The 25,711-nt window shown below is 39.8% G+C and overlaps 1 protein-coding gene across 2 annotated transcripts in view; it reads right to left on the bottom strand.

Moving 5' to 3' along the window:
• Window positions 1–25,711, bottom strand: part of RUNX2 (RUNX family transcription factor 2) — a 235,420-nt gene that overhangs the window by 136,955 nt on the left and 72,754 nt on the right. For both annotated transcript variants that reach the window (XM_090282516.1, XM_090282517.1), the window contains exons 4-5: window positions 23,577–23,750; window positions 4,383–4,544 (exon numbers count right to left, since the gene is read on the bottom strand). In XM_090282516.1, the coding sequence (XP_090138642.1) occupies window positions 4,383–4,544; window positions 23,577–23,750 (336 nt within the window). The remainder of the gene's footprint in view (window positions 1–4,382; window positions 4,545–23,576; window positions 23,751–25,711) is intronic.

The raw sequence follows: 25,711 nt of genomic DNA, 5'->3' as shown, positions 1-25,711 counted from the left end.
AATTCCTTCTGCCTCGTGGATGCCAAAGAGTGATAGAGACTTAGGTTAATCTGAGCTACTTCACTCAGATGAGTGGGACAGGGGAGGAGTTATCCGCAGTGAATAAACCTATGGATGCTCTCCTTTCACAGGCTAATGATAGCTCATAATCTGGCCCATGAGTCAAAGAATCAGACTCAATAAACAGTCATGCTTCTTTTCATAGTAGGATAATTACATAAAATACATTTTGAAAGTAATTATTTATTTGCATAGTATTTTGTAATGAGCTCCAGAAAAGTAATTATAATCTTTATGTCAAGCCTCACAAGTGCTTTGAACATCAAAAACACCCATGGGTGATAACATTATTATGATGATAAAAACATGCCATGGTTTGGGTTGTCATCAATTTACTGCTCCTCACCTTCCCACATCTTGCTCTGTAACTTTGGCTACCTCTGTATAATGAATATTCTCTTAGGAACATATAAGATAAAATGAGATCATGTATAAGATGGCTCATGATGGGGGGGTGCTACTTAAATACAGATTACTATATGAAGGCCACACTTCTCACTGTGAGTGTGGTGGGGAAGAGGGACAAATCCTTACAGGGCCTCTTATGCACTGTAATGTTTCATTTTAATAAGGTAGACCCTTATCAGTCAATTACATGACAATAATTTACTGATCAGTCATTAACCTCTAACTACTGTTACTGTTCTTGTTATAATATTTAAGGCGGTCCATGATTAGGAAACTATCTCCTGAATTTTGCATTGCAACTATGAACTTCTTTCTTTGCAGTAAAGTAGAAATCATGAGTAACACATCATTATTAATATTTTATTTACACCTTGCTTCCATAAAGGATTTGAGAGAGACTATAGGAACTATATACTATAATATCACTGTCATTATTGTAATTCATTAAGTTCTAGCATTTGTAGCCACACTTGAAAAGTTATTCAGAAGGAAGGATACCAAAAAAGGAAGTTGTAAAATTGGATCTCTGAAGGTCTTTAAATAGATTAAATCATGGTCTTTCTTTGGCATGGTCTTTCAGGATGAAATGGAATTTCCTTAAGAACACTTCTCTCTGAAAGATCTTTCTGGTTGCTTTTATTCCTATGTTCTCTTGGAAAAGAATGTTATCATGCCCAGTTATATGTAAGTGTAACTTAACATTTTCTATTTTCCAACATTATGATTGAATAGTTGTTTTCTTTTAGTGCTTTATTGACTTTATGTGAATGGCTCCCAATTATTTTTAGCTCTATAAATATTTGTGATAAATCTATAGAATAATAATGATAACAATGACAAACATGTACTGAGCACTTCTATGTGCTAGGTACAGTAGTAAGTGCTTTATGAATGCATACAAGTATTAACTCATTTCAAAGGGTTTTATTTTAAATATGCACTGTGGTGCTCCACTTCATAAAGCAAATAATACCATTCAAAAATTTAGATTTTTATCTACTTAATTTATTTAAGCCAGAGCTTGCCTACAAATTATATATAGACAAACAATTTTTACAAAACAGTCTTAGCTTCATAACATCAGTCTGTGATGCATGTCAGGCTTGTCCTATGTACTTTACATAAAGCATCTCATTTAATCCTCACAGGAGCCCTAAGAGAGAAATATTATATCCATTTTAAAAGTAATAAACTAAGTTTTGAAGAAGGAAGAAACTTGTCCTACATGTGTATGAACTAGGATTCAAACCTGAGTCTGAACCTCCAATTCTACTGTATGTAAGTGAGGAATTTTATTCTTTCTCACCCATGATGGTGTGAGAATATTTTGTGTATTCCTTCATCCAGGGAGATGAGAACTGATTACTCCACACAAAAACATGAACAGTTCTGGAAAGTAATAAGAAGAAGTGAACACAGGACTGCTTAGAGATGGAGATGAAGGTTAATATTTCAGCTGCCCATTTTATAGAGAAATGGGGTCATGGACCTTCAAGACAGCTATAGACGTTGGGGGAACATTAATGAAACAGAAACTATGCATGTTGGTACCTTGGAACCTGAGATAGGCTCTCCTCCAGGGAGGTTCCTAGGACTGGCCTCCAGGGATGTGAAAATAGTGCTTATTCCAGATGCCATGGTCCCTAAGTTCACCAGGCAGCATTCTGGGGTGTGGGCACAGCCCCACACCCGGGATCAAGGCCAGGTATATCAGGGTTCCTCCAGTTCCCCTACAGTCCCCATCTAGTTCTTTCTTCCTGTTCCCCATGCTGACCAAAGGGATTTTCTGTTCTCCTCACTTAAATGTTTATACAGAACCTCCCACCCTGGCACTGTGTAACTTGGCCAGTAACAACTCATAGCAATGTTTGGGGTGGGAGGAAAAAACTGGACTAAACTCAGTTTTAAACTAGTTTAAAGCAGAGGCTCCTTCCTACCTTTGGCCTCAGATCAATTAACCAGTTTTCGCTCCTAAGGCTTCCTCTGTTTATGGAAATGTGTTAAGTAATGACGGGTGAATAGACTCAAACTAATCTGGCTGTTCTATAGTATATATGCAAATGATAAACAATAATGACTGTACTTTGTGCAACATTTTTTCAGTGTTATTTTCAATGTCTTTCCCACTGAATTCACATGCAAATAGGCCTCAGTAAGAAAGTGCTATGGGTGTCTCTGAAGCTACCACCACTCCCAGAGGCTTTCCTCCTAGATCCTGCCAGAGGACAAATAGCAAAATCTGCTGCAGCCACATAAGGGTGAACAGATAGAAGCTCCAGAGGACCCTAAACAGAAGCAAGATGGCACAAACCTGCCCTGACAAAGGGTCGTGGTGGCCGCACATAAAACGAAACAGACTCGTATAAAACACAAAAGGAATGACCAGAACTGACTCAACACCATCAACACTGTGTTGTTGATTCCACATCAGCCCTCATTATCCCACTGTGCCTTTCTCATCCTTTCCTGTGTCCATAATCGATATTTGTCTAAAGGAAACCAGTCATTCCAGTCAAGGGAAATGATAACTGAAATTCTATACACACAATTCCCCAATGAATGGCATGTGATTCATGAAAACAGCAGTCATAATGAAAAGTGGTGACAAGGTTTTCCAAAGAATCTTGTGGTTCTCCCTCCACCCCTCTTCTTTCCCTACTCACCCCTACAGGAGTCCATCTGCTGCAGAAAATGTGAAGGCACTAGGACCAGAGAGCCCTTTCCTGCTATTTGCTTGAGAAACAAAGCCTTCCCTCCTCCCAAGTTGAAAGAAATAAAGGAGTCTGAACTAATCAAAACCTGCAAGCCTGCTGGTGGAGCTTCAGCTTGTCAGTGATGCAACTCAGCGGAGTGAGTAACGGCTTCGAGCTTTGCAGAAAATGAGAGAGGGAGAGAAACAGAGACAGAAACACAAAGAGAAAGAAAGAAAGGCATTAACCTGGCCAGGAGTCAAACAGGTGCAGGGAGCCCGAACGCTGAGAAGAGTCTCTGACAAATCAGGATCCAATTGTGTGTGCCTCTGTGGGTCTGCCTCTTTATTTATGGAGGGCGGGGGCACTGCTGTAGTATGTACTTTAGGGGTGTACTGAGAGATTTATTTTTTATACGGGACTCCTATGGTTGGCCAAGAGCCTTTAACTTGACTCGGCAGTGTGAAGTTTTCATGGACACGTTCTGGCTCTCTGTGATGAACTCTCCAGGACGGAGAAGCGGCCTGGTTGTTTACCCCACGCACTGCTACCATTAGCCAGAGGTTTTTGTGGTGCCTTTGGAACAGTGGATGTGTAGGCACTGGGCCGCCACACTGAGAGCGAGAGCGGCGTGCTGTGCGATTCACAGAAGGCTGCCTCGGTCTTCAGCTGGCCACTCAGAAGCCACGAATGGGCTTTTATGACTCTTCCAGGCCTCCCTGCACTTGAAATAACGAGATAAGGATCTTAAGTTTGCAGGTGCTCTCTCTTGAAACTGGTTAGCTGGGACTCCTGGGATTTCGAAGCCTTTAGAAATGTAGCGCTGTGCCACAAGTCTGTCATTTCGTTTCCAGGCAGGCGTTAGGAAAAGAAAGGAACACAAGCAGAGGAAGGCGGGCATAAGACCCTCATGAGAGGGCCCTCATTAGGAGACAAGTGCCCACCAATGGGGATACAGTGCGTCGGAACTAAAGCTGGGTGGCATTACCTATCGCCTTAAGAAAAGTATGCCATCTCTGGAGGGTTTTCAGTCTCTTGACTTAAAGTGTTAAAGTATTTGATAACCCCGTAACTCAGAAGACCCAGTCTGCCCACTGTCGAACCCCCGCTCACATGCTTCTAATACAGTTACTGTGAGCACAGGTAGGATAGACTTGGCCCCTCCTGCAACCCCGACCCCACCCCTGCATGGGAGTGGGTTTTTAGTTCAAGTGTTGTCTTTACCTGAAATGCGCCTGGGCACGTCGGTGATGGCGGGAAGCCCAGTGCCCCGTGTGGAAGACAGCGGGGTGGTGGAGTGAATGGACGGGGACGTCATCTGGCTCAGGTAGGAGGGATAAGACTGGTCATAGGACCACGGTGGGGAAGACTGTGCCTGCCTGGGGTCTGGGAAAAGAAGAAAAATCTTTAGTATACCAGCTGCTGTGACCTAAGAACATGCAAACCAAACTTAGAAGAAAGCAGGGGGGAAAGTACGTAAGGGTTGTTTATTCCCTACAACCCCATCCTCTCAGGCCCTGTACAGCACCAAGCTTTGTAGCCCTCAAGTGTCAATGCGAGTAATACAACGGGTCACACATAGGGCTATTTGTCTCTCATATAAATATTTCCGTTTGGAAAGTCTAATAGTCGTTAGAAAACAATCTTCTTCAGTTATCTTTATAAAGCCGAATTCCATTTTACTTATTTTCTGTATTTTCTAATTTACTCCAGTGAACATGTATTACTGTTTTTGTTTTTTTTTTAAGTTTAAAAGTTTTTTTAACAATTAACTTGGTTAAAGAACAGGTAGTCTGCTGCTTTTACCTGCTGCAGATCCAGCTACTCTCTTTCAGACGTGCTTTTTGGTTTTAATGTGCATGATTCCATAATTTTAGCACAGTTCACTTTCTTTCCAGGCAGGTCAATGGGATGCACTTCTGGCATGGGGTTAAGAGTTTGGGGGTAGAGGTGAGAACAGAGGAGGCAGCATGTGAGAAGAACAGAATGGAGGTGAGCTGGTTACATCATTCTTATGGTAAAGTTACTCCAGAAAATAACCTTTACAAAAAGACAAAACTTAATTTCAAATTGAACTACCATTAAGAACTGAAAAGCTGCATCACCATCCAGAGAGTAAGAAAGTGACCCAAAACAGGAGAATAGGGAAATGTCTTTAATCCTACTGGAATCTGTTTAAAAAGATGTCACATGTTTGGAATGTGACCTAGTGTTACCTACAAGCACTGTAATAAAAATAGTGGGAAGCCAACTTGTTAGGGTTAACTGCTAAGCATTAAGCAATATTTTTTTGATGTATCTCTATGGAGTTTCTTGCAGTTACAAACTCAAATCAAGGCCAAGCAAATTTATCAAAAGAATCAGTCTACATAAGAAAAACAAAAAAGGTAAATTTGCTGTATATTTCCAGGGCGAAAAAGGTATATATTTCAAACTGTTTTGTTCTTACTTGAAGACTTATCAAACAGAGTCATAAGCCAATTTCTCTTAACATTTCTTTTGCTAATTTTAAACATTTTTGTTAATTTTAAAAATTCTAATGTACCAGGCCATTCACAAGACAGCCTTGTATATTAGAATATCCATGGACTTCAGAATGTTCAAAATTAGGTTCAAGTTCTGAGACTTCCACTTTCTAGCTGTGTGACCTTGGGTTAAGTACTCAGTGACTCTGAGCCTCAGTTTCCTCATCTATGAAAGAGGTGGAGGAGTAAAAATATCTAAATTACAGAGATGTGAGAATTACATGAGAAAACTATGAAGAGAGGATTTAGTACAGGAGGCACTCAGGAAGTATTAATTCTTCTCTTAAAAAAACTTCCTCTCGGTGACACAGGGATAGATAGTTCCATGGTTCAAACACGTTTACACTGGAGTTCATAAACGTGTAATGGGTTTAAAGTTATTCCCACATCACCTATTGGCCTCTGAACATGAAAATCTTAATTTTAAAAAATTATTAATACATTTGAATAGTCAATTCAGGTTTATTTCTAAAAATAAAAATAACAAGACATAGGTTTTTCTAAGATGATTCCTCTTGTAAAGCATCTCAGTTTTTCCATACAGTCAAAGTCATTTAGTTTCAGCTATTTTTTGTTTATTTGTTCAATTCAGAAATAATTTATTTAAAGACTGTCTAAATAGGACATACTTTTCTTGAGTCAAAATAATGAAACACATCTGGATATTTATCTGATATTTACTCTATCAACAAATATGTAGAAAAATTTCATCCAATTCAATTTTAAGAAACATTTACCTGAGTTTGCAATTTGAATAAAAGTATAGTACTGTAAATGGTTACCATAAACTTTAGAAATCTAAAGGATACTCTATCGTTAAAATAATGAACTTTTGTACTTTAAAATGTTCAAGGCTGAGATTGTATAGATTGGCAACATTTCAAAACTGAGTGAGTGGTCCTTGTTACATATCTGATACTGACTTCCTTGCTTTAACCATTAATGTAATTCATTATTCAGAGAAATGGTAAATGATCTTCAGATGGAAAAAAAAATGCATTCCTTACAGCACCAGAAGCAATCTAACAAAGGCACAGCCTCCTTTCAAGCAACATTTTCAACAGACAAAAAGTTCAAGAACCACAGAGCTAACTGAGTTGGGCACACAGTCACATTTGGATTGGAGTTCTCATCTAACTCCACCAGATGACTTCCTGGGCGGCTAGGGTAGCCTGTATGCCCATTCCTCTACTGTAACTGTTGCTACCAGTAGTGGGGGGGAGGGGGCTTCCTGCCCCCAAATGAGAAAAATATAAAGAAATGTAAAGGATGACTACAATTACTAAAAAACATATTGCAAAAGAATTAGGGAATTGATATACTCTTTCAGTTCTCCTTGTGCAGAAAGGCACCTTAGTGCCAGGGAAAGAAGTAGCTTTCTAATGAGAGGAACTGAGCCGGGTCCAACTCTGCTATTTACAAGCTGTATGACCTCAGCTGTGTTAGCAGCTCTCTGTACCTTAGTTTCCCCATGTGGAAAATGAGACAGCACAACACAGTCCAGTGCATATAGTGAAGTGGTTATGTGTACTTGGCTGGGCACACAAGCCCAGGCTTGAATCACAGCTCCCCACTGTGCTAACCAAGAGACTTAAAACTTTTGGGGCCTCAACGGCTGCTCTGCAAAATGGGAATAATGATGCTTATTAGGGTTGTTATGAGCATTACGTGAACTAGGCCTTATAAGTTATCTGACACTCTTGGCAATATTCAGTATATAATAAATAGACATGACTATTTCTATCTATGAAATGAATATGGTAATAGCTACTATCATTTCTGTTTATAAAATTTAATGAGAATATAAGTAAAAGCATTTGGACATCTGTAAAGTACTACATTAAAACATTCTCTTTAGGAGCTCACATCAGCAAGGCCCTGATGTGTGATATGGGGTATGTTTCTTAATGTTGCTAAGCTTTAATGATAACACTATCTCAGAGAGTTCTGTAAGCATTAAATAACAGACTGAGTGCAAATCATCAGCATTATTCAAAAAAATTAAAAATCTTACTCTATAAACTTTCTAGGACAGCTGGATTACCTAATGTTATTCTTGAAGATTTCCAAGATCATATTCATCACAATTCAGTATAATGTCTGGCACACAGTAGGTGCTCAATAAACAACCACTGAATGAACTTCCCAGGGTGGCTTAAGTGAATAATGGAATTTTACATTAGTAGTAACTAGTCATTTCCTAACTCCCCCTATAAAAGAAGTTGTATCAGTGAGGTCTTGGCTTTTACATAAACTTCCTGACTGCCGGAATATACACTAAGACAGTCTATTATAGGATAGTTTTAACCTTTAGTGGAGGTCCTTCCTGAAGATGCCCAAGATTAGCAAAAATAACTTCTTACTATCCCTAAACAAATGAGAAGATCTCTCTTTGTGGATTTGTGTGTGTGTGTGTGTGTCTTTCAGAGGGCAGGCTGCGGTCCAGATCGTCTCTTTCAAGGTCACCATCCTAACATTCTATGATAATGACCTACTTAAGAAGACAAAGTTACTAAAGAAAAACAAAACACAAGAACTGGCACATGAGCATCACTAGATTTTAGTATAAGTAATTTTAAAAGTGACAGCAATATTTTTTAAAATTTTAGTCAATTACAGTTGACATAAAATATAATATTAATTTCAGGTGCACAATATAGTGATTAGACATCTGTATAACTTATGAAATTGTCCCTCCAATAAGTCTAGTTAGTACCCATCTGACACGATACACAGTTATTACAGTATTACTGACTATAGTCCTTATGCAGGACAGAAATCTTAAAAACAAGTAATGGTCTCCAAACACCCTAGACCCTCCCCAGTACCCTGTGAAGGAGCCATGTCAATCCCAGCTCCACCATTTCTGGTCTGGGTAATCTTGGACAAATTATATAACCTATCTGAGCTTCAAGTTTGCTAATTTGCATCATGGGGATAAGTAGACCTCTCCATTTTAGTTGTTATGAAGATTAAGTGACATAATGTAGTAACAAACTAAGCACAGAAAAGAACCCAATAAATGTTCACCACTGTTAAAACTTATACTTTGACTGAACCTTCATTCTGTATTTATCTTTCCAGCCTGTAAACTCTTACTCTAGCAGAGGACAACTTTTAGAAAGCTTCCTATAGTCCTGAAGTCCACTAGTTGGAGAATATATCTGTTGGTCATGTCAAGACCCATTACAATCATTTAACCTTGCTCATGTTCCTTCTTAGTCTTGGTTTTTCCCAGACCAAGAAATCCTAATCTGTTTTAGTGTATTTTCTAATACTGTACACTTCGACTTTGTTCAAAATTTTAGTGAAGAAAAATGGATATAAACTATCTCGACTTCCTAAATGTCCAATCACCATAAATATATAATCCTATCATAAATATGTGATTAGAGGATATTTGCTTTGTTGTGGACAATTACTAAAGCTAGTAGAAAAAAAGTCACCTTAACTTGATCTCATAAAAGATTTCTGAACTCAACTTCCTGAAGAAACCTGAGACTTCTGAGATCCACTCTTAACTTGGATGAGTCAGAGCAGGTGACAAATGTTTTTTTTTTTAGGTATTACCAGCCAATCCTAAGGTTACTAATAGGGAAAAGTACAGGGTACATCTCTGTGACAAACTTACAAATTAACCACTAACAAACAAGAAACTCTTTATCTCAACCTCAGGTCCCACAGAGCGAGTCCATTCCTTCACTCTGCCCCGTCCCGAGCTATACTGAACCATTTGTCTTTTCAAGTCGGCAGAAACATGGAGGGAAGTACCACGTCTTCCCACTCCAACATAAAGAAGAATATCCTTGCTTTTTATGTCTCCGAGAATAGAGGAGCCAATCACAGTCTTGATGTAATATCCTCGGTGGCTTGTAATGACCTATAAGCACCCACAAGTTTTGCAAGGATAACTGAATCCTATTTCACAGAAATTTTCAAAAGGGATGAAAACTGCTATTAAACTTTAAATATTTCTATCGTGTTTTAAAAACTATAATTCACTACTTTTATGTGGCAATCTTCAAAAGCAGTATTGATATTACTTTTATTACTATGTTACAGAAATTCAAAACAGTGATATATGTTTTTATATAAATACAAAAATTTAAAAACAAATCCCTTGGTGGTGGGGTTTTTATGTGCACATCCTCTAGTCCCTGGGAAATCTGAAATTTAAATAGGACTCCACCCCTATTTCTCCCAAACTTCTCTCCTAGCACCTAAAAAGAGGGCTTTAAAGGGAAGCTGAAATCAAATTTGGCCTATAACAAACTTGAGAGAGAAAATCAGGTCTTTCCTATATTATGGGCCTGTTGCACTCACAGGCAGGATGTGACTAATCAAAATGACTAAATAGGAAAGAAGGGAGAGAAGCAGAAGAACAAAGGCAGAGCAGAGCTCCCACCAGAGATGAAACCAATGAGAAAACAGTCCCCAGCTCTAACTGTGGAAGCGTGCTAAGGACCACCACCAGGCATAGATGGTCAGGCAATTCATCAGACACCCCAGATGTGCAACAGCACACTTTCAGGAGAAACCTTAGTCTCGCTTAAGAATAGACCAAATCTAGCGACTGAGAGTTTAGGTTAAATGAAAAGGAACCAGTCATTTGACATGAAGAATCCCTTCAGCATTCGTTCCAACCAAGGTACTGTGTATCACAGACACAGCTACTTCTACACTGCATGCCTCTGTCCCTCCAGCCTGAGCTCTAAAGAGACACCAGGCATCCAGAGCACGCATGCACTTGACAGTTTCTCTCCCATTCATTCAGTCGAGGACAAAGCTCTTACTTAGCTATTCCTTTCTCATCTACAAAGTACAAATGGTCATAACTGCCACATTCACAGGACTTGTGAGGGGGAAAAGTTTTTATGTTGTTCTGGGGAACCAGCAACTTATCAATTTTTACTGTGATAAACAGGTCCAGTATGCCAACATGGCAGTGTGATGGTCTAAGAGACAGATAAGCAACAAAAGACATTTCTCGCCTGGAAAAAGCTTACACAACTAGTTGGGAAAGTAAGACTAAGAGATGTAAAATAATTTTGAAGTGTTCAAAGTAAGTGCTTGTGCCTTTATAAAAGCTGTACAGATAGAGATGAACCACAGAACACCAACGTCGGAATGGACTTTATCAGTTCTCCCTCCAGGGTGATGTTCCTTCAGCTTAAGCTACTTGGAGATCGGTTGCATCTGCTTCCCATTCTGTAAACCTCCAAAGCATAGAAGTACAGAAGGCAACCTAACCAGGGGATGCTCAGAAATGCTAATTGGGAGAGGAGAGTTCCCATGTCTCACGGTGTCTTTGCATCAGGCAAAAATGGAGATACCCATATATTTAATCCTGTGGTATGAGAAAAGCAAACTCTCCTCTTTGAATTGGACCATAGCTTCTGAAGTTTATAACTGGAATGAGGAAAAGCACAGAGTGGCTGTGCATTTCCTGAAATGATATGTAAGAGTCATGGGCTCTAAGAGTACCCATACTTTCAAATGACTGAAAAGCTAAATTTCATGCCTGCATAATTAACTCTGAACACTTATGGCCATAGTAAGAGAAGAAGGAGGAGGGCAGATGGTTAGAAAAGAGGCACCTTAGGAAAATGAACTGAGTCTGAGAAGACATGTAAAAGTCTTTCCTTAATAAGTTTGAGGCAGGGGAGCAGAGCGGTCAGAGAGTTTTATAAAAGCCCAGTGAAAGGCATGTGTAGAAACCCAGTGGTTGCTCCTAGCAGGCCTCCTTTTGTAAACACTTCAGTTCAACATGTGTGGGTGTGAAGAGGGCTGCTTTCCTCAGGACCACTCGCAAGAAGCTACACCACGGACATGGCACTGAACTTCATGCAGAGATGGGAGGAAACAAGTCAGCAGGGGCAAAGCCTGAACCAGCACACAAAAGGCTTCTTCCTGTTTGTGCTGCCAGCAGGCTTCTGTGTAATGCGACATGACACCAGCCAGGGATTCCTGCCAAAGCTCAGTGAGTCTACAGTGAGCACCTGCTGCATCTGGGGAGTAGGCTGCAATTACAGAGATCCACATCTCCCCTCTACCCCTTATCCTCCACCCGTTTTTTCTCTAATCAGTACTCAAATCAGGCTGTGTAGACCTCAAATCTTTCTTCAGAAAACTGGGTTATTTAAAATGAACTGTATACAGAGTCTAGACGTTTATGATTATGTCTCTCAGTTGCTACCAGGGTTAATACTAACAGAGAGGGGCAGATTTACAATTTCCTATCCTCAGCTATTTCTGTCATATTACTGTCATTCATAATATAAATATACTAACATTCATAGAGTAGGTACTACACTCATATGTACATTAAGTCCCATTTCAAAACAATTTATACTAAATACTAAATGTTAAATTCATGTCTTCTCTAATAAACCCTTTTAGCTGGACTGAATTTTTGAATCAATTTTCCCACTTACTTCTGGTTTTCTTAACTAGTAGAAAACACAGTCTTAAGCAAACAGGTTCCTCCAAGCCCAGGAAGAGCCTGGGACCGGAGGCTCTGGTACTAACTGTGCAGCTGTGCACAAATAATTTACTTTCGCTGAGTCTTACCTTTTTTACCTGTAAAATGAGAATGAATGGGTTATTTCTAAGGTGTTTTCCAGCTATGAAATGCTATAATTCTAACTACTCACGAAACAGCCGTTGCAACAGAAATTACTAAAGCTTAACCAATGTCACCCCAATAAAGTTAATACAATTAAAAAAAAATTACTAAAGCCACACTGAGCTGACTTGGGGTGGCTACCAAATGCAGCGGCAGGGACTGACGTCATAGACCTCCCAACCCAGAGGGTGTGGGCTCATGTCAGCAGAGACAACACCAAGAGCAAGACTTTGGCCCCCCCGCCCCCGTCTTGTTCCCACCGGGGGATTTCTCAAGCTGACCAAGGTGGCTACCATAATCACTTGGCAGAAAACCAACACGACTGAGCCATAGAGCTTTAGGCTGAAATTTGAGAGAAAAAGAAAAGCAGCAGCAAACTGGGTAAAATTGGATGCCATGTAGGGTGCACCAGGCATGACAGCAGGTTATGTTACAACAGGAAAAGAGGAACTTAGTAAATCTGAGGAGACAACAACAGAGGAGAGAATAAGAAATGATATGTATCGCTTAAGACACCATATCCTGTGACAAAACATTAAAATCCAGAAGGAAGTTGAATTATTAGAACAGAGTAGTAAGAAGCGTCTTTTAAGTATCACCAATTTTTGGCCGAATAGAAGTCATAGCTCTTACAGAAAATGAGGGGATTTCCTTATTAAAAAAAAAAAAAAACCAAAAAACTAACAGAAGAAACAAGAGGTTATACCATATGTCACACTTAACGTGGCTTTGGCCTTGGTAAGCTCTGGACCTCAAAAGTAAAGCCAGCAGAGAGAGGGGAAGAAACTACAAACAGGTAGGACCAGAACTTGAGATAAAACTGGGACATGGCACTGGCCAATGGAAGTGATCCTTAGTTCAAATCACAGTACTGAAGTGTGTATAATAAATTCAGGTTCAAATCAGTTTGAGATCAACAACCAGGGTGTTATAGACGGTCCCAGGCATGGTGATTCCTTTTGTCCGATAGATGATGGTATCCATGGTTCTAAGAATTGTCTCCCATCATTTTTCCATTCATTCAAAAGTATTTATTGGGTGCCTACTCTGGCACTGTGCGTGGCACTAGGGATATTAATGGTAAAGACAGACCCAATGTCTGCCTTCACAGAGTTTTTAATTTGGCAGGTGAGACTGATAATCAACTAATCATACAACCATGGTTAAGAGCAACAATGAGATGTCCTTGGAAACCTAAGAATGTATGGTGGGACTCGAACCTTGCCTGCAGGTCAGGGAAGGTTTCTCTAATGATGTGGTGACTAAGCCAAGAACTGCAAAGCAAGCAGAAGTCTAGTAGATAATAGGTGGGGATAGGAGAACTTTAGGAGAAGCAAACAGCATGTATCAAGTTCCTGGGACTGAGGCAGTATAGTTTTCTGGGGGAAGTTGAGAAAGCCAGTTTGGTTGGTTGGATTACTGACAAAAGGTACAAAAGAGAGTGACATGAGACTGGAGAGCAGGCAGGGAGGAGCCAGGCAATGCAGAACCTGCTGGGCTACGCTGGAGGTACAATGGAAGGTCAGCGAGGTGTTTTTAAGTATTGTGTGGCATAATCAGATATGCATGTTTACGATCTCCCTCTGACAGCATCATAATAGAAACAGGGGAGAAGCCAGTCCAGGACTGGGCACACAGGGAAGGGTGTGGAGGGAAAACAGAAGCTGAAGTGGACACAAGGGTGGGGTCCAGGAGTTGCACTCGGGAAAGCAGGAAGAGCCTAGGGCACCTCGCTGCCCTCACACATCATCTGACCATGAAGCTGAGGCTCCTGCGAGCCCCTGGATGCATCAGGATCGGCTCTGGGTGAGCACTGGCCTTGCGCCTGCAGTGCTGAATTAGGCAGGCTCCATCTGGTGCATTCTGGTTCAGGGGGAAGGCCCGGGCATCTGTACATTTAATGAGCTCCCCAGATGATGCGAATGTGCAACAACGCTTGAGAACAACGGACATAATTTTTACTGATGACAGTTATAGAAGAAAATTACCCAACACTACTTTGATTTAATCTTCCCTATCAAGAATGGTTTTTCAAACAGAAGGAGCAGAACAAACATGCTTAAGAGGAAATTAAGGCCCAAGAGAGGTAAGGAGATAAGGGAGAGCAATTTGCTGCTTTAAACGCATTAAAGTTTCTCCTCCAGGATGAATTATACCCACAATGTTGCAAGAATTTGTGGCAACTCATAGGCAAAGGGCTTCTTTACAAGAGCATGATCTACAAAATTCTTCCTTTTATAAGTAAAATATGTCTCCCTGTAACTCCACTCACTATTAATCTTAGCTTTGCTTTCTGGGATTACTTTTCCATGTGACAATTATTAAATTATTTGAAAATAATGCCTTTACAGTTTACTATACAATATATAGTTTTACATTTCTTTAACCCCATTTACCTTATTCTGAAAATGGTACAGCTATTGGTAAAATGTAAATTTCAACTATGGATGATCCTTTGGCTTATGATGGGGTTATGTCCTGGTGAACCCATCATAAATTGAAAATATCATAAATAAAAAATGCATTTAATACACCTAACTTAATGAACATATTTAGCCTAACCGGTTTCTACTGAATATGTATTGCTTTTGCAGCATCATAAAGTTGAAAAATTGTAAGTATAATCATCGTAAGTTGGGGACCATCTGCAATTTATTTGGGGGCAGAGCCATTGTTGTTATCAACTTGCTTGTGGTCCAGTAAAAATCCTTAAGTTACTTTTATTAGTTTGTGTACAATAATCTGTGAACTTTTCACCTTGATCTCCACAATGACTATTAGAAAGCAGAACAGGTTTACTAAAACTTGTTTCCTTGGGTTACTAGAACAATAGATTTTTAAAAAGCTCATCTAGCTATTGTGTATTTTGACCCAAGCAAGATACATGCCTTATCTCTAATGTGACTGATAGCTAGTTAAAAGGCCAACCAGAAAGTGGTCATTGATATGGGTCAAGGTCAGCTTTGAGAGAGGTACACAGTGATGTATTCAAGGATAGTGGAGTCCCAGTTATGTCCAGCATCTTCATCTAAGTCTTGAAGAATTAGAAGCAAAGTTTTTAAGCTTCAAGATGAGACAAAGTTGTAAGGACTAGCCAACACACTGGATGAAGAATCAGAATTACAAAAAACCCTCACAAGATAGAAAGAGGAGGTGGAAGTGCCATAATGAAACTGAACGGGAACAAAAGTACAGTGCTGCTCCGTTCCAAGACAGGATGGGGGAAGCCTGCCCAACGAGCAGCTTTTCATGGACTGCAAGCGCCAGTGTGAGGGGATGACAGAAAGTTAACGCAATCTTGGGATGTATTCACAGAGTGCCAACAGACCCCTCCCACCCTGGTCAGACAGAGCTAGAGGACCGTGTTTTCTCCAGGAAGTGTCAAACAGAAGCTTTGGAGAAGACAGAGCAAGATGCGGGACTCCATCTCTCATAGGAGAAATGCCTGAAGCAACAGCCAAGAGCTCTCCATCCACCCTTAGCCTTTCCATCAGATACTCCTCCTGCCCACCTTGGGTTTGCCCAGATCTTTCCTCCTGACCTTTGTATTCTCCAAGGCCACAAGATGAGCCAACTTCTCTTCAGAAGTTCTTCCATCTTTACCCTAACCTACACACCTCCAGAACGTTCCCTCATGTTGAAAACTGGCTCAATATTTTTCTTATTTCCCTGACTTGTATGGAGTCCTAGGAGAAGCTGTCATTCTCACTGAAGACCCACCACACCAGAGCCCACTCTTGCTCACAAACGGTAATATCTGTAGGAGATAACCACATAATTGTGCTGATTGGCTCTCCCAAGTATCTCTCTCCTTAGCTGGGTCCTCAGTGATGCTCAATCAAAGTCATTTTCATTTCATACCATTCACCATATGACAACTCCAAACTATTATTATTATTAACTCTTTTCCCTATATCCTCACCTACTACCCACCTAAACCACCTTGTCAGGTTTCACCTTCCTTGGACCCCAATTTCTAGTTTCAGCTCTCAGAGGTTCAGAAATCTCCCGGTGCCTAAGTTTTATATTCACTAAATAAAGTTCACAATACTGACTCTTCTGTGAAATCTGTCTTTTCCAACTGTTTTTAAACAGTTAAAAAGCAAGTCCTTAACAAAATAAACAAAGCCCCAGGGAGTAGTACCATACAGTTATATTCCTGGAATACTTCTGTATATATAGAAAGGAAAAAATGGAATGAAAGTACTTTTTAAACTGATAATATACATAAAATGTTGTTGTTGCTTTTAATACTGCATAGTACAATATACACCAACTCTATGTTTGAAGCTCTGGGTGCCCATCTATGTTTAAATACCAGAATGTACCACAAGACCATCCCTGAATTAGCCCTGTAGATTGGATATTTCTTTCAAAGTCAGGCCCCTATTCTAACCATTGTGCGTGCCCAGAGTCCACTGCAAAAGGTAAAAGAGGGCAAGAAAGGGCCTTGGGCAACTAATAGAGGAAAAAGATATTCATACTTGTATGTATACACACATATACATATGTATGTATGTAAAGCTATAACTAAATATAAAACTAAAAGGAGAAAGATAATGCTTTGAAAAAGAATAAGGGAAAGAAAATGAGATTTCCGCTGGGCAGAGACCTAAAGACAGGCTAGAAATGGAGACATTAAGTGAGACATTATGTAGGAAATGGGGTCTTCTTATTACAATTAGCTATTAAGTATGTATCTTCTATTCCAGATAGGGGGAAATTATAAAGACAAGTTTTTGGAACTCAGAAATTTAATTTTTCTTGAAACATTACCCCTCTCTGTTTTTTTGAAAGCATAATAAAGCCAAAGCATCTTCAGTTATTAAGGACATTCCAACTGACAGAAGTCCAGAGACCTGTAAGAAACTAATCCATGGACACTGCTAACCGGTAAAGCAACAACATGACATGCCAACCGCCAACCCTTCCCTGGGTCCAGCATCCTACTGAGTTTTATCCTTCAAAGCCAGCACAGGCAGGATGCAAACTCTGCTCTTCCTCATCAGGTGGCTGCCAGAGCTGCAAAGAGGTGGAACAGTGTCTGCACACAGGACCTGTGCCATTTTTTCATACAGATGGCAACCCGCAATCTCCTCTAAAGATAATTTCTGCTCACCCGTGTGCGTGGCAGCAGCCAAAAGCTCTGCCCAAAAGCTCTGAAAGGAAGGAGACAGGACAAGACTTTCCAGTAACTTCAGAAATTCAAACAGCACTAGCAAAGTAAAAGAACAGTACTTCCAACAACCTGAGTGTGGAGATTTCAGTTCCAAAAGACACAAGATGGCTAGAGGTGAGTAGGACCACAGTGGTCACAAAGCGGGAGACCTCAATGAACTCCCGCTCGCCATATCCTACCATGGGACGATGTCTGCAATCATTCTTCTGTCTCTCAGTCACTGGGCCTCTCAGGGGCTCCTTCTCCCTCACACTCACGCCGCCACCACACCACCCCATGCCCACTGTGCCTCCCGAAGGGTTTCACATTAAAGAACTGTGTGGTCACTGGGCATATGAATAAAACAGTAACCTGAGACACACACTACTTAGTTCTGCCTTCCTACTTTTGAAAGAATTAGTAAATATTCCAGTGCAAGCACAGTGGACTCAGGCCTAGGACAGCAAGACATATATATATACACAGCCCAGGCCCAACTGGCTGAATTGGCTGAGATCCTCTTAATGTTTAAAGGAGCACTGTTTGCCAAGGGAATATAGAACTAGACTAAAACTGGCTAGAAACAAGTTCAATTCAGTCAGGGTAACTGCTGATAAGAGTTATTGTTATTCTGCATGATATCTGGCAAGTTGTTTTTCAAGATACTCCTAAAAATGTTACCTTGAATATATATACTCATGTATCTATAATTTAATCATGTAAAACAATTATAATGCATTTTAAAGCATAAATCAGATACTGCTAATGAATCCTGTTTATGAAAATATTGTCTCTAAGAATCACAAATGATATCCAATGGAAAGAAAAAAAAGAACTTAGTCCCTTAGGAAACATGTCACTTAGATTGTCTGCAACACTCCTGGCTTGATGGGGATGAGGGTAGTTGCCTGCTAAGAATCTGGAGCTCATGGTCAAGTGTAATAGCTGAAGAGGCCTTCAGCAAGTCATTTCTCAAAGAATCAATTTCTTCCACCTTCAAAACATGTACTTTTCAGAACTGTTTTAAGACTTTAATAAGAACTTTATGTAAAACCATCTTATAAATGGTAAAGAGCTGCATAAATGAAAGTTTTTAAGTACTGAAATGGGAGGAAACAGAGCCTGGATAGACGTATGTGTCAGCTCCTCAAGGGTGTGTAGTGGTTAAAAGCTATGTGGATCTGGGTTTAATTTCCATATTTTTCACTTACTAGAGGTACGTGGAACCCTGGGCAAGTGTTTAACTTCTCTGAGCCTCAGTTTTCATAACAAAGTCACCTATTTCATAGAGCTATTGTGAGAAGTTAATGAGTTAACCCCATTAGAACAACACCTGGCACATGATACACATTCAGTAAATGGTAGCTGACAGTAATTCAATCAAATAGGTACCAGAAAAATATTAGGGCTAGAATAATAATAGGGCACACTTCCTGAAGAAGTTAATGACCTGTTCATTCATTCATCACCAAACCAAAGTCACCGAGCAGAAGGCACTCTATAAGACAAGGAGGATACAAGAATAAACAAAACATGGCCTTAGATTTTGAAAGTTAAAAATCTGATGGCGGAGACAGACATATAAACAATAATTGTCATCAGTATGGAAAAGTTAAGACTCAACTCAGAGTGGGAGAGGCCTGGCAGAGGTACCAGAATTTGATCTGAGTTTTGAAGAAAGAAAAATGCTACCATCCTCAACTCTCTCCTGGGCTACTGTAGTAGCTTCCAAAATTATGACTCTGCTTCTACCATTGTCCCCTTATAATCTATTCTTCACATAGCATCCAAAGTGATTTTTAAAAAATATTTAATATCCTCTTGCTTCGCATCCTGCAATAGCACCCAACTGCAATCAGAATAAATCACAACAAAGTTCCCTATCAGGGCCTCAAAGACTCTCTATAATCCAGCCTCTGCCCGCTTTTCTGTATCATTCCCTTTGTTCACTACTTTCCACCTATACTGACCCTCCTGTCCTGAAACACCACATTCTCTGCTTCCTGAGAGCCTCTGCAGGAGCTTCTCACTGCCTGAGATGCTGTTGCTCACAGATCTTCCAAGTTCTTCAGGAACCCTTCCCAAACTTTTTATCAAAATTAGCTTCTTCCCATCCTAAATTGCTATCGCATTACCCTTTTATTTTCTCAAAACATTTACTATAATCTAAAATTGTCTTAAATGTATGCTTATTTACCCATTTACTGACAACATCTATCACTGAAATATAAGCTCCTTGTGAGCAGAAACTGCCTCTATCTCATTCACTTGAATAACGGAAGCGCACAATGCCCACCCCAAAGGTTGGATGAATGTTCCAATCTACCAAACCCAAGAGCCTGAGCCAGCTTTTTTTTAGGTACAGTTCACCCATCCAGAGAGCACTGAGTTTTAAACAGTGATTACCTTGAGCGAAATCTGACACACTATCCCTACTCTACTACTCTTGTCACATTCTAAATCCAAAGGAGACATTTGCGACACATAAGGTGTTTCCTAGCACCCAGAGACAGGCACCAGATGTCTGAAAGATAAGGAAAGGTAGAGAGGAAGCTACTTCCTCAGGAAGCAGTTAGGAGGCCCTGGGCCCTCAAACAGAACATCAGCCACGAAAGGCCCCAACACAGTGACACCATCAGACCAGCACTGCAAAGAAGCCAGCCCACTGCATAGCTAGAACCTCTAGCCCTAGGAATTGCAAGAAACATTGAAAGACAATCATATGAAACACTAAATGACTTCCTCAATTTATGATTTCTAATTTCATTTCACTCTTCTGCGAGTCTGACTTGCCCTTCACGTTGTCATGTGTGAGAACTAGTAGCGACTATACAACCATGATCATTATCTTCAGTTTTGGGGTACTAGCTTGAGATATCAAGAAAGCCAAGCCAGTGAGAGCTCCCTAGGCCCTTTTTGTTACAAATGTCTTTATCCAAAGGATTCCATGAACTGAAAATGCAGATGTGGCACATTACAAAGAAGTTACAAAATCCATTATAGATAGGCTCTTAAGTAGAATTTAAATTTAATCATGCAATAACGTAGTTCCAAAACTAGAACGATACCAAATGGTTTAACTATGTAAGTGCTACATTGAAATGTGACTTCTGCTGTTCTTGTTCACCACCAGGGAACAGTGACACCCTGGAATAAGAAATTAGAGAGAACAGCTAACGCTAATAAGGCATGGTATTCTAGCCCTTCTTGCACTGATTACTTCTCACCTAAACTTTAATTCATTCAACATTTAATGAGATACTAGCACTGTGCCAGTAAGCACAAAAGATAATTAATCCCTGTAATAAGTCCTCGAAGAATTTGTAATCTAGCAGGGTAGAAAAAAGCAAATTCACAGAATAAGGCAATTTCAACTAAAGCTTAGAAGGTGGATAGGCAGCCTTCTAGATGTAGGTTCCAGGACTGTCCTGAAGAAGATAACAGTGACCTAGAAAATGGGTGGATCCTGTTAGTAGGGAGAGACCACTATAGACAGTACAGACTAAGTAGGGGTGTGCAGAGAGAAGAATGTGTACTCACGGGACAACAATATCATAGTCTGGGACACAGAAAGGTAATTATCTCTCCAATTAGACTTTAACTCAAGGACAGAACTTTTCTTCTCTCCCCCATATAACCAAAGACCCATTCTCTACATGTGGTAGGCTCTAAATCATACTTATTCAATAAATAAGGAAATCAATCCAGAGAGACTGAAGTTTCTGCTGTTACGGGTGTTCTTCAGTTTTCCTAATAATTTGGGTCATGGTAGAATTCTGCATGGTAGAAATCCTTGGTTATGGGCAGATACTCACATTATCTCACTAACAACATGCGAGCAGTTAAAGAAAGTGCACATGGCCAAAAGTGGGTAGGGGGTGGCACAAATGTGTGTGTGAATCTTCACATTTGGGAAGTTTGAGAGAGTTGTTAGGCCCAATACCTTGTGGATGTTAAAAAAAATAAGAAGATTGATCCATAAATCAAACCTACTATGCAGAGCTAATACTCTTGTAATATAATTCCAAAAAGCTCTCAGTACCTAGAAATAAACTTGTTTTCTACTTTCATTTTTAGAAATATATCCAGTGAATATTTAAACATTACTTTTAAATGCCCATGATGAAGTTGCAGCATAGTATTCTAAAAGAATAACCATACTGCATTAGGAGTCAAGAGGCCTAATTCTGCTTTGCCACTAACTGGCTGTGAAACTGCAGGCAAGGAGCTTAACCTTCCTGAGTTTCCAACAGGAGGGTGGAGAGAGGCTGACAGCCAAAGGAGAGCTCAGTCTGTGCAGGTGGCCCCACACCTGATCTGCTCGGATGCTCTTCTGGCATCAACCTGCCCCACACTCTCTGCCAGGGAAGGCGGGAGGTTGCTGCTGAAATGTAGCTCTTCTTCACAACTTTTACCAACTTTTTGGCTGGTTCTATTTTATGATGTCATCTTTAGGTCTGAGAAAAAATCTTGAGAAGAGCATCTTCTTAAGTGAATCTAGCAACACATGGGTTCCAAAGATCATTTTAAAAGCATTAGTCGTTAGCAAAATATAATTAGCAAACAATTAAAAAGTAGAATATATTAATAAATAACTAGCCATCCTAAGTCCCTTACAAATCATATATAAACACACACACATATATATATACCCACACACATATGCTTCTACATACACATACACACATAGTCCAATGATTACTATAAAGACAAAAGGACAGGTATTATGAACCTTAATCAGCGATCCAAAGTCCAGTACTTTAAGTGCAGTCGCACCTGTAGCTCTAAGCTTCAAATTCACTTTAGTGTGAATTTCATGTTTACACTTTTATCAAGGACACATGTCTAGTAAACACATTAACTGTTTGATTCCTACATACTAACAGTTAGAGATTTATTTAGGCTAAGACATGGCTAGTCTTCACAGAGCTCTACTAAGGGCCTTCCCTGATACAGATATCTGGTTCTCCTCGGTGTTCAGATATTTTATTTGTAAAATTCTATGTTATTTCTAAAACAAATACTCAGGCATACTGGTATATTCAGACTAACATTCATATACCCACAGAAACCTGCTCAACTAAACATCAAGAAGACATATAACTAATGTGGGCAGGAGAGAAGGAAAGGAAGGTAATTTAATTTGTAAACAATTATGTTTATAAACCATTGAGGCCACTTAAACCTAACCACTACAGATAAAAACCTAGCAATTAAAAAATATCCATTTTGAGAGCTTATTGTACATTTTGTTTTATTTTCTCCTCTATTCTAGTCCACCTCTGCCAACAATAGCAACTATGACATGTAGAGTTTTTTCATCTCTCAATACTTGTGAACTGAAAATTGAAGATCTGTGATGATTAACACACGCTTTTGTCAGCGTGACCTAAAAGCAAGCAGACTAGTCCTAAAATAAAATCTGTTTCTGTACTAAGCGGGGCTGGGGAAAAAAAAAGTTGGGCGTCTTTAATGTACCAAAAGTGAATTAGTCTGTAATGCAATGCTGATGTTCATTTTTAAGAATAAAGGTAAAGTAAGCAGCTTACGGGAAGGTATAAAGAGAAATGTCGCTTAAGGAAACAGAGTGAAACGTGAATCAGAAGTAAATTGGGTCTGCCCGATGAGCCGCTCATTGACCTTGCCTTATAGCCACCAATCAAGGCTTCCTGTTAGCCCTGGGCAATTTTCAAGAAAACTTAATGAAACAGTTATACATAAAAGAAATGTAAGCCCAAATCTGAGATGGTAACTCTAATTTTCTAATAGTGAGGGTGTGATGTTACCCCCTACACCACCTGGGCACAGCACAGAAAAGTGTAACAAACATTCTCCCAGAGAACACAGCCATTACCATTCCCCCAGAGTGCAGGCTGACGTGGCTACCGAGAACAGCATCAGTAGACACTTCATCCACATTTCATCCCAAAGTTATTGAATACTGGAATTTATTTTTATAAAAAAGAAGGTCAGTGTCTTCAAGTCTTGATTCTTTAGTAATCAGCCATTTCATAGGTCCAGGAGTTTTGAAGTGAACGCATCTCATCTGGTAGCCCCTCACCCCCAGCCTGCCAGAGTCTGTGCAAGTGAAACCTAGGAGTCTGTCTTACCTGTAATCTGACTCTGTCCTTGTGGATTAAAAGGACTTGGTGCAGAGTTCAGGGAGGGCCGTGGGTTCTGAGGCGGGACACCTACTCTCATACTGGGATGAGGAATGCGCCCTAAATCACTGAGGCGGTCAGAGAACAAACTAGGTTTAGAGTCATCAAGCTTCTGTCTGTGCCCTGGAAACAGCAAATCATAAAATAAAAGCATATTAATTAGCTGAACAATTGACCATGCTAAATAGATATGTGAACATACATACTGGGGGTTTAAGCCAAGGAATTATCAATATTGGTATTCGTAATGAAGTGTCTATATAAAGCCTTCCATTTCAAATTGCTTTATAAGGATCATCTAGTGGCTAGCATTCCTAGTTCTGGCCTGTAAATGGAGAGCTGAGGGTCCCAGAGGGTGACTCGGAGTCCAGCATCAGTAGCGAGGCCAGGATGCTGGAGCTCAGGAGGAACTCTCTGGGTGCCTCCTCTTCCCTTCTCAGAGAGGACGGGAAAGGTGAATGTGTACTGGGGGGTGTTCTCTTGTTTCGTGAAGGACAAAACCTCCCCTGAAAGTTCAGTGTCTGTGCACGTGACACCTATTATCCCCGAATCGGGGCAGAAACAGAGACAAACACATTTGTCAAAGGGAAATTTCCACGATGACCATAGTGACTTTTTCTTTTTTATGTTATAATTAATACCTTACCGAGACTCTTTTCTGAAAAATTAAAACTCAATCCTAGAATCCCTTTAAGAAGGAAAAAAAAAAAAAAAAAAAAAAAACAACAACAACAACAGAAATATAGGCACAGAAGCTCAAATTCTCAAGGGGACTCTAGATATTTTGTGATATGCCAAAGCTTGAAAGCATAGAATCAACTATCTTAAATCACAAAGAATGCTTTTTTATTTTAAATCTAGCACTGTGGTTTCGTAAACGGAATTGAAAAATACCCTTTGGTTGATCATGTGAATGCGAGGACCCATTTATTTAAAAAACAAAAACAAACAAACAAAAAAATTTGTCTCTCTTCCACTTTATTGAAGTCTAAAATCCAAGGTATTCTAGATATTAAAGAGAAATATACAAATTAAAATAAAACCAAGGTACTAAGACCTCTTAAAAATCATCACATCATACTTAGTAAAGAACATAGTATTGTCTTGGTGTAACATTAATTAAGTGTCAATCTGTACAGTCGTGGTGCAGTGAATAAGTACAGTAATGCCTAATACATAGAAATACATGGTGGATTCGTTCTTCCATATTCCTTATTCCTTTTTCCATATACCACTGAGGTCCTAGTATGTTGCTCCAACTTTTTAGTGAAATGTTAAGTAACTGAAACTGATTTAAAGAGCCATTAAGAAGGCTGGAGTAAGAAGTTATCTTTTGATTAAAGGAATGAGGATTAATATCCATAAAAGAAATTTAAAATAATGTTGAAGGAGAATTATTAAGAACCTTCAAGAATAGGAAGGTATATTCTATAGGTAGCAAGAACACCTCATCTTCCACTGAGGATAGGACAGGAGGAATATCAGGATAGGGTTAAGCTGAACATTAGAATTTCCCAACTACAAGCTGTCTTCACAAGACAAATTCCTTATTTTATTTGCCCCAAAATGTATTTTCCTGTCTCCTTTTTCATTGCCTACCCAACCCAAAGAAAACAGACAGGAAGCCAAGGCTTGGTAACATGAGTGTAGCTGTCTCCACAGCCAAACATGTTCCAACTAGACCCATTAACTGAAATGCACCCACCACCCTATTTCCTGCCAGTGCAAGTTTGGGGCATCTGCTATAACACAGGGACTAAAGACTAGGAGAAAAATGATCAGGAAAAAAACAGGGTAACTCATTGTTCGTTGACAGCTGTTTCTGCCACCACTTAGGACCTTTTATCTAAATTACAAATAGATTTTAGAACTCTAAAGAACCTTTAGCAATTACCCCAAACAGCCCCTAGACCCTGGCAAGTAAGGTATTCACAGATGAAGTGACTGAACCACACAGAAGTAAAACAACTACCACACCATCCTCAGGTATTGACTAGCCCGTCCTGGACTAGGATAGGGTTCTTGTCTTGGTTGACTAAGCTGTCCACTCATCATGTGGCTCCAACAATGTTGGCATTCTAGTT

Source organism: Furipterus horrens, unplaced genomic scaffold (assembly GCF_987537825.1).
Source record: "Furipterus horrens unplaced genomic scaffold, mFurHor1.1.pri manual_scaffold_6, whole genome shotgun sequence".
NCBI classification, from domain to species: Eukaryota; Metazoa; Chordata; class Mammalia; order Chiroptera; family Furipteridae; genus Furipterus; species Furipterus horrens.
This window is presented reverse-complemented; position numbering and strand designations above follow the sequence as displayed.